The sequence below is a fragment of the Tupaia chinensis genome, unplaced genomic scaffold (assembly GCF_000334495.1).
Source record: "Tupaia chinensis unplaced genomic scaffold, TupChi_1.0 Scaffold143796_1, whole genome shotgun sequence".
Classification (NCBI taxonomy): Eukaryota; Metazoa; Chordata; class Mammalia; order Scandentia; family Tupaiidae; genus Tupaia; species Tupaia belangeri.
In genome coordinates, this window is record NW_006203646.1 from 7,057,790 (window position 1) to 7,067,208 (window position 9,419).

Sequence of the window (9,419 nt, forward strand, 5' to 3'; positions counted from 1 at the left end):
ATGCCCAAGATCCTGAGAGGAAAATGGAGGAGAAGGGATTGCGGCGTGGCCATCCCCCCTGGGGGATGATGTCTCGCTTTCTATCTCTCTCTCTGTCTCACAAGCGCACGCGCCCTATAGCAAAAAACCTCTCCAAATAAAAGAAAAATGAAAAAAAAATGAATGGTTATCCACTTCTTCCAGTCGATTAAGTCATAGTGGCAATTCTTAGATTTCTTACAAACAGTACCCCAGAACTAGTTTCCAATATTGCATTCCACAAAAGGGTCCTCGACTTCAGATGGTTTGACTTAACAATTTTACACTTATTTTTTTTTTTTGGAGAGGTTTTTGCTATAGGGCACGTGCGCTCGCCAGAAAGACAGAGACAGAGATAGAAAGCAAGAAATCATCCCCCCCACGAGGGGGATGGCCACGCCGCAATCCCTTCTCCTCCCTTCTCCTCCCGGGATCTTGGGCATGCACACACATGCACCCGGCGTGAGTTTAAGCCACCGGGTCCGGGACATGAAATGCGGTCGACAACATGGGAGTTCAGTGACATAGCCATTACGCTAACTGCTGATCTCCAACGATTTTACATTTTTATAGAGGAGCAAAAGCAGTGCACTTTTAGTATAAAACCTACGTCTAGTTCCCATGGCACTGTTGTGATTTTCGATTTCAGTGCAGTTCTCAGTAAGCCATGTGAGATATTCTGCACTTTATTATGAATTCTGATTTTCTATTTCTGTGCAGTTCTCAGTGAGCCATGTGAGATATTCTGCACTTTATTATGAGCTAGGCTATGAGTTAGAATTGTAGGTTAAAGTACATGTGTTGAGAACATTGAAGGTAGACTAGGATAAGCTGTGATGGTCAGTAGGTTAGGAGTATTAAATTCATTTTTGATGTAGGATATTTTCAGCTTATAGCAGGTTTATTGGTACATAACCCCATTATAAATTGAAGAGCATCTGAATTTCTAGTTGAAGACCAAAAATTGTCTGGGTAGAATGGATATTAGACAGTATAAATAGAAGCAGTGAGTTGTGCTTAATTCTGAAACAATATTTTGAAGTGACAGGATTAATCCGGACAAAATACAGAGGTATCCTTGACCCTCTCATCTCTGTGACCGTCGGACTCCTAATTCGGATAAATAAAGTATTTTTGTTCAGAATTGTGATTCCATACCATATACAGCTAATATTCTTTATTATCGAAGTCATTTGTTATTAGTGAAGTTTGGGGATGCAGTTCGTACTGTGTGACAGAATGACGTAAGAGCTGCTTTGTCACTTGAAAGTTTGGAGACTCCTGTGCCTATGTTCTGTGGCATAAAGTTGAAGGTAGAGGCTTTTCCTCAGATAGTCACAGTTCTAAGTCGTCGGCGTACAGACCCCTGGAACACAACCATTTAATGAGGTAAGGAAAGGAAGACAGCCATTCTTGTTTTCTTTCTAAAACATTCTGGCTCATGTTTTGGTAAAGGATGAAATCGCCTGCCATGTGTGGTGTAGCTCTTCATTTTAAAAAAGAATTCAGGTTCTTCATTGTTCTCATTCCAAACGTTTTTCCTTTCTTTTTCCCCTGCGGTGTAGTTACTAGAGAACCAGTTATTTTCACTCCCGTCTCCTCAAGCTTGGAAAAGTCCAAAGTGACCATTAATAACAAAGTCACTCTTCTGAAAAAGGAGCCTCCTAAAGAGAAGCCAGGTTGGTATTTAATGATTAAAATATTTTGTTAAAGCATCCTAAAATATTCCATGCAGCTGAGGTGTCCAGAGTATGTTTTTGTTTCAGTTTGTTTTGCTTTGTCTTTGTTTTTTAGTTTTTAAACAATTGTAGGCATTTCGATTACGTTTCAACCTTAGGTCTTGCTTCCGAACATTTTTTAGCGCTTGGTGAAGGGTCTCGCAGTATTGATACTGCTTTATTCGTGTTAGCACATGCATTTTGTGTGTATTGTGGACATCGTCCCTAGCTCATGTAATTCAAAAGCTGCTTTATAGGCACAGGAGCTTTCTGTGCCCGGTAGTACCCTCCAGTCAGTTACAGTCATACATCGTGAATTCCACTTTGTGTTTTGATCAGTTCTTCAGGCTCTCTGTACTTTTACTATGTTTTAGAAGCCTTATTCAAGAAGAGAAAAGCTCGTTCCATGCTTCCACTGAGCACAAGCCTGGACCACAGGTCCAAAGAGGAGCTTCATCAGGACTGTTTGGTACTAGCAACTGCAAAACACTCCAAAGGTACAAATGCATGCTTCCTTCGCCCATTTGGGGACTGACGTTTATAGGGTGCTTACTCATTTGTCCAGTAAGAACACAATTGCCTACAATTGTTCGTATTTCTGTGCTCTTTTCCAGCCTCCCCCCTAACTCCCCGTACCCACTGTCAAACTCCCCATTCTGACCTAATATCACCATTGGCCCGCTGCTAAATACGGTTCTAAATCTAATTCCTTTCTGCCATCTGGGTGCCCGATTTAGTAGGTTGGCTCAAATATCTCAGCATGAATTGACTCTTTTTCAAGTATTCTGTCTCTTTTTTTTTTGGTCATAATAAGTAGTATATGTACAAAAAATGTCATTTTCTTTAATGTGCTCATAATATGGCAGTTCCTTAAAAACAAACTCAGGGAAGATTTTGTCTATGGGAGTTGTTTTTAGTTTTTTATTTTAAAGCCTTCACTCTTTTTTTTAAGCCTTCATTTAATGCCCACTGTATTCTGATATCTAAGTAACTTTAGTTTGTTCATTTGAATTTGACATATGGAAAGGGGATGCATATGACAAAATGGAATCCAAACAGTATTGATAAAAGCAAACTTCCCTCCCACCCTTGATATCCAGTCCTTTACTCAGAGGCCACGCTGTTCTCAGTTTCTATGTCTGGCCAAAGGTGTTTCATACTTTTATTATATTACATAATCTTCTTTTTCAGCTTTGCAGTGATTTTTTTTTTTTTTTGGAGAGATTTTGTTTTTATAACTTACACAACTAATAACATAGCTTTACATTATTTCCCTTATTTAAAAATTAGTTGACTTTTTTTTTTTTGGAGAGATTTTCACTGTAGGGCGCGTGCGCTCGCCAGACAGAGAGAGACATAGAGACAGAAAGCAAGAAATCACCCCCCAGGGGGGATGGTCACGCCGCAATCCCTTCTCCTCCATTCTCCTCTCAGGATCTTGGGCACGCACACACATGCGCCTGGCATGAGTTTTAAGCCACCGAGTCTGGGACGCGAACCACGGTCGACTACATGGGAGTCCAGCGACATAGCCATTATGCTAACTGCTGGTCCCTTGACATTTCAAAAAGAAGAGAACGATTTCTTTTTCTTTTTTCTTTTTTTTTTTTTTTTTTTTTGCAGAACCCCCAGTCCTCTGCCGACCCTATAGTATGACCACAAAAGGGAAACTCATCACAGCTGGCTAGAACAGGGGTCAGAGCCAAGACAGGCAGGCTCTTCCTGTCTCAAAGTTCTTTCTTACAGGGTGAAATAAAAATAGGACACGTGTGCTTGCTGGAGAGAGAGAGAGACAGAAAGCGAGAGATCACCCCCTGAGGGAATGGCCACACCACAATCCCTTCTCCTCCATTCTCCTCTTGGGATTTTGGGCACCCATGCACACACACCCTGCATGAGTTTTAAGTCACCAAGTCCTGGAACTAGAATAGCGGGTCAACTACGTGGGAGGCCAATGACGTGACTGTTATGCCAACTGCTGGTCCCAGAGAACGAATATTGAATCCCTTTCTGCTAGCAGTTATCGAAGACATTTCTGATTTTTTTGTTGTTATTGTTGTTTGCTTGTTTTTTGTTTTGTTTTTTTACTGCAATTCAATTACATGTTGAATCTGGGGTTTGCTTTTAATATTTTCTCCCCCCTCAACTCTTTGAGTGGACTATAAGCTATATCATCTCACTGGATTTTACCAAAACTGAGCTTTAATACTTAAGTATTTTACTTTTTGCTATGTTGTAACCAGCAGGATTCTCTGTTAGGATAAACAAGGGCACTAATTTTCTTAGAATCTAATGTGGATGTTCCAGGCCCATATATTCAGAACTTACAGGACAGAAAACAGTAACAAATGCAATGACTTCATTTGATTTGTGTCTTTGTAAATTAACAGAGTTGAATGAAGATGTGTCTTCTGATCTTGAAGAAAGATTTCACCTGGGACTTTTCACAGACAGGGCTTCCCTGTACAGAATGTTTGAAATGGAAGGTGAGGCAAATCTAATCAGCACAATCCCATCCATCTTTATACGTTCTGAGTACTTTGTATACATCCCGTTTGTGGGCCGTGGTGTGGTACTGCTATGGTTATTCTGCCTGTCAGCTAAGTGGGCTTGAGAAGCAGGCTGAGTGGGTAGACAAGTGAACAGGTGGGCTTCGAGCCCCGTTATAATCACTGTGGGAGAGGGGGACTCACCCATCAGTGAGTGACCACTCATTTGAGTTTATTCCTGTCTTTCATCCTTCCCTTTTTGCAAAAGTCATGAAGACAAATGTTTCTAAAATATCTTCCAAATATTCTCTCTCTTAAAAACAGGCAAAGGTCACCTGGAAAATGGCCACCCTGAGTTATTTCACCAGCTCATGCTTTGGAAAGGAGATCTAAAAGGTGTTCTCCAGACTGCAGCAGAAAGAGGAGAGCTGACAGACCACCTGGTAGCAATGGCGCCAGTAGGTATGTTCTTGCCGACAGAAGCTCTGTCGTTTCTTGGATATACCTGGCAAAGATGGCTCTTAATGGTACTAGTCTTGAGCTCAAAATCACTTAAAAATACAGTCTGATGCAAGGATAATTTTTTTTTTGAAAAATTAATTATTAGGGGTTGACAGGTAGCATGGTAGTGAAGGCGCTGGACTCCCACATGGCCAGCCATGGTTTGAGTCCCAGACTTGGTGACTTGCTTTCTCACTTACCCTCTCTTTTGGGTCAAATAAAATAATAATAAAATAAAATGAATAATTTTTTAAATTTAAAAAACATTTAATTTTATTTATTTACTTTTTTTTTTAAGTGTTACTTTATTTAACTTTTATCTATTTATTTATTTTAATTTAACCAGAGAGGGACAGAGTGAGAGAGAGACAGAAAGTGAGAAAGCAAGCCACCAAGTCTGGGACTTGAAACACAGTCAGCCATGTGGGAGTCTAGTGCCCTTAACCACCATGCCACCTACTGGCTCCACTGGTATTACTATTTTAATTTGCTATAGGACACATACATTCACCAGAGAAACAGAGAGGGGGAGAAGGAAGTGAGAAAGCAAGCCGCCAGGTCTGGGACATAAGCCATGGTTGGCCATGTGGGAGTTCAGTGTCTTAGCTGTCATATCCCCTGCTGGCCCTAACAATAATTCTTTTTGTGGCAGTAGGCTAATAACTCAACCCAATCCCTAAAAAAGACAGGTCACTGACACACTTTAATAGCAAAAGCATAATTGGTAAGAAGTTCAGGGATAATTAGCCTGTGTCTGATAAATTTTAAAATACATGTAACCTGAGCCCAGCAGTTGGCAGGTGGTTAAGGCAGTGAACTCCCACATGGCCAGCTGCCGATCAAGTCCCAGACCTGGTGACTTGAAAATCATGCCAGGTGTGTGTGCATGTGTGCCCAAAATCCCAGGAGGAGAATGGAGAAAGGATTGCAACACGGCTATCCCCTTTTGCAGGTGATTATTCACTTTCCTTCTCCCTGTCTCCCCCTCTCCCTGGCAAGCTCACACACCCTATGGCAGAAACCTTAATAAAAAATACATGTAGTCTTTGGCTCAATAATTCTAATAGGAATTCATCTAACTGTACTTATACCTAGAAAGTGACAGGTATCCCTGGACTTTCACTGCAGCAGTATTTCTAATAGCAAAAGATGGCAGGAACTTCAGTTAATTCCCATGCAAATGCATACAATAGAAAGCCCTATGGTAGCAAAAGAATGAGGCAAGTCTGTGCATTCTCACATAGAATGGAGCCTTGGAGTATAACAAGTGAACAAAGTATCGGTGCACAACTGAATGTTTAATGCTCATTCGTATGTATAAAACAACGTGGCTGTATCTTCATAGACTGCTTCCAAAGGTTTCAAACGGCAAGGTGGTTACCTAGAGGAAAAGGACTTTTGGGCAAAGAGGGGCAGGAGGGGGCCATGAAGGCAAGGAACACTTTTATGCCATGCCCAGTTTCTTTTAAACTTTTTATTCAAGTATGCTCTATATAGAGAAATAAGTACAAAGATAGTAAGCTGCAGTGAACTTCTCAAACTAAATACACCCTTTGAACCAACACCCCATCAGGAAACATAATATAGCCAATACCCTGGAAGCTCCTCTCCAGTCATTGTCATCCCAGTCTTGTAAATATTGTCCTATTATGTATGTATTACACAGTCACTGTCTTGGACTCCCTCCCTTTTTGTCTTTTGAATTTTGTGCTATTTTGTATTAGTAATCAAAAAAACATATGCTTCAGGATGTTGGTGTGGGGGGAGGTAAATGGAAGCAGATGACCTGAAATGACAGTTGAATTAGTATCTAAATGTTCTGCCTTTTTTTTTTTTTTTTAAGAATTACTTTAATTTTATTTAAATATTTATTTTAATTTTATGAGAGAGAGAGAGAGGGAGAGAGAGAAAGCAAGGCTTCAGGTTCAGGACTCGAACCACAGTCGGCCCTGTGGGATTCCAGCACCCTTAACCACCATGCCACCTGCTGGCCCCTAAATGTTCTATTTAATGCAGAGAATGTGAAAGCATTTTCAACCCAAACGTACATACTGATATTTTCCTTAAGTGTTTTTTTCTTCTTTCTTTTTTTTAATCACCATCTTTCATTTTTTCCAGCTGGCTACCACGTGTGGCTGTGGGCTGTGGAAGCTTTTGCCAAACAGCTGTGTTTTCAAGATCAGTATGTCAAGGCTGCTTCTCATCTGCTTTCTATCCATAAAGTGTATGAAGCTGTGGAACTGCTCAAATCAAACCATTTTTACAGGTCTGTATGTCCCTAGAGTTGAGCCAGTAGTAGAACATAATGTGAAATAAATGCCTTTAATAAATTATTACAAGAGGAGCTCCCTTTTTAAGCCAGCCTTTAGAAGGGATCAGAATCTTGCCAACCACCGAATCTTCCATGTATCTACAATTTATTTATTCGTTTAAAAAATAGCTACCATTTCAGGTTTAGAAATGCCTTTCCCCAGTTCTGTCCTCATCCCCCTTCTCCAGAGTAACCACTCTTCTGAGGTTGGTACGCTCAAGCACTCGTTCTTTCAGCCTAACACATACGTAAGGACAACAAACAGAAGGCGGAAACTGTTGTCGGGAAAGTCATGGCGTACTTTTCTTTGTTCTGTGCAAAAACGCGTCGTGACTTTCCCAAAGACCCAGGATCCTGTACACAGCATATAGTTAAGTCTTCTTTTTCTTACTCAGTCTGGTGATCTCTGTCTTTTAATTGGAATGTTTAGACAATTTACATTTAATAAAATTCTTGATGCCATTGATTTAAATCTCCCATCTTGTTGTTTGTTTCATACTTGTCCTATTTCTTACTTCTTTGGCCTTTTTTTGCTTTCTTTTGGATCAACTGAAGTTTTGTTTTGTTTTGTTTTGTTTTTAATTTCCAGTACTGACTTATTAGCTATATCTTGTGTGGATTTTTTGTTATTTTTTATCTTATTTTATTTTTTAGAGAAGGTCTCTCCATGTCATAGTTGTCTTGCCTCAGCCTCCTAGCTAGGACTGCAGGCATGTGCCTCTGTACCCAGCTTTTTTTTTTTTTTTTTTTTTTTTTTTTTTTGCTATTGGGCTTATGTGCTGTCCGGGGAGACAAAGTGAGAAATCACCCCCTAGGGGGATGGTCTCTGATGGTTCGAGTTCTGGACCTGGCAGCTTGCTTTCTCATTCCCTCCCCCCCCCACCCCATGTTTCTCTCTGATCAAATTAAAATAAATGAATGAATAAACTTTTTAAAATTTTTTTAAAAACCATTTATTTATTTATTTAGTTCCATTTGTTATTAAAAACCATTTATTTATTTAGTTCCATTTGTTATTATTATTTTTTTAATTTTACCAGACAGAGAGAGAGAGAGCAAGGGAAACTGGGAAAGCAAGCCACCATGTCCAGGACTCGAACCGTGGTCAACCATGTGGGAATCCAGCGCCCTTAACCACCTTGCCACCTGCCAGCCCCCAGTCAGCTCTTTTTTAGATGGTGTCTTGTTATATTGCTCAGACAGCCTCAAGCCCTTGGTCCTCTTGCCTACATATTTTTTATGTCATATGTATCAAATGCTGTATTCTTTATTAAACTAGAGAAAAGAAAATGTTAGTAACAAAATCATAACGAAAAGGAAATATATTCATAGATTTTGACTGTATTTGCCCATCTATTTTTTGAAAAAGGGGCCAGAGAATAGTGACAACAGTAATGCAGCATTCTGAAGCTAACTCACCTGGGAGGTTCCAAGTTCACATCCAGAGAACCCACGGAGGTCTCTGCAAGGCATTCACATACCCACGAGCTAGGGCTGACTCGTGCTAGGGGTGGATCACAGCATGAAGACCTTACTGGTCTTTTTTTTTTTTTTTTTTAACAAAACTTAAAATTGACATATAATTAGACCTATACACTTCAAACTTGTGTTGTTCAAGGGTCAGTTCTATTTTTGTTCATATGTATAAAAGTCTTTAATTTTAGGGCCAGCAAGGTGGTGTGGTGGGTGGTTAAGCAACTGTCTTCAAGGGCTAGCAGACAGAGTAGTGGTTAAGGGTGCCAGACTCCCATGTGGCCAACTACGGTTTGAGTCCCAGACCTGGCAACTTGCTTTCTCACTTTCCCTTTCTTTCTCTCTTTCACTGTGTCCCTCTCTGGTCAAATTAAAATAAATAAAAAAGAAAGTTAAATAAAATTCTTTTTTCTTTTTTTTTCTTTTTTCTGTTTTTTTTTATGAGAGGTTTTTGCTGTAGAGCACATGTGCTCACCAGAAAGACAGAGACAGAGAGATAGAAAGCGAGAAATCACCGCCCAAGGGGGATGTGTTTTAAGAAAGAGAAAGCACCCCTGGGTATTTTTTTCTTCCTTTCTTCTTTTTTTAAATTTATTCCTTCCTTCATGCTTTTCTTTTTTCTTTGCCAGAAGCCATGTACACTTACAAGATAGAGGAAAAGCACCCCCCCACACACACAACAGGACATGGCCCCCATGGGGTACGACCACACCACAATCCCCCTCCATGTCTCATCCTGTTAGTACTTGGGCATATGAGCCTGGTGTTTCTCAAGCCACCTGAACCAGGACTTTAACTTCACTTGGCCATCTGGGATCCATCTCTCCTAACCACTATGCCATGGGTCCAGCCCTGCTTTACTAGAATAGGTTTATAGAAATCCACTTTTTTTTTTTTTTTTTTTTGGGG

General features: G+C 40.2%; 1 protein-coding gene across 2 annotated transcripts in view; it reads left to right on the forward strand.

The window, feature by feature from the left end:
* GEMIN5 (gem nuclear organelle associated protein 5) overlaps positions 1 to 9,419 on the forward strand; it is a 56,818-nt gene that overhangs the window by 30,737 nt on the left and 16,662 nt on the right. For both annotated transcript variants that reach the window (XM_006165098.3, XM_006165097.3), the window contains exons 17-21: positions 1,584 to 1,697; positions 2,111 to 2,233; positions 4,127 to 4,222; positions 4,550 to 4,687; positions 6,845 to 6,992. In XM_006165098.3, coding sequence (XP_006165160.1) covers positions 1,584 to 1,697; positions 2,111 to 2,233; positions 4,127 to 4,222; positions 4,550 to 4,687; positions 6,845 to 6,992 — 619 coding nt within the window. The remainder of the gene's footprint in view (positions 1 to 1,583; positions 1,698 to 2,110; positions 2,234 to 4,126; positions 4,223 to 4,549; positions 4,688 to 6,844; positions 6,993 to 9,419) is intronic.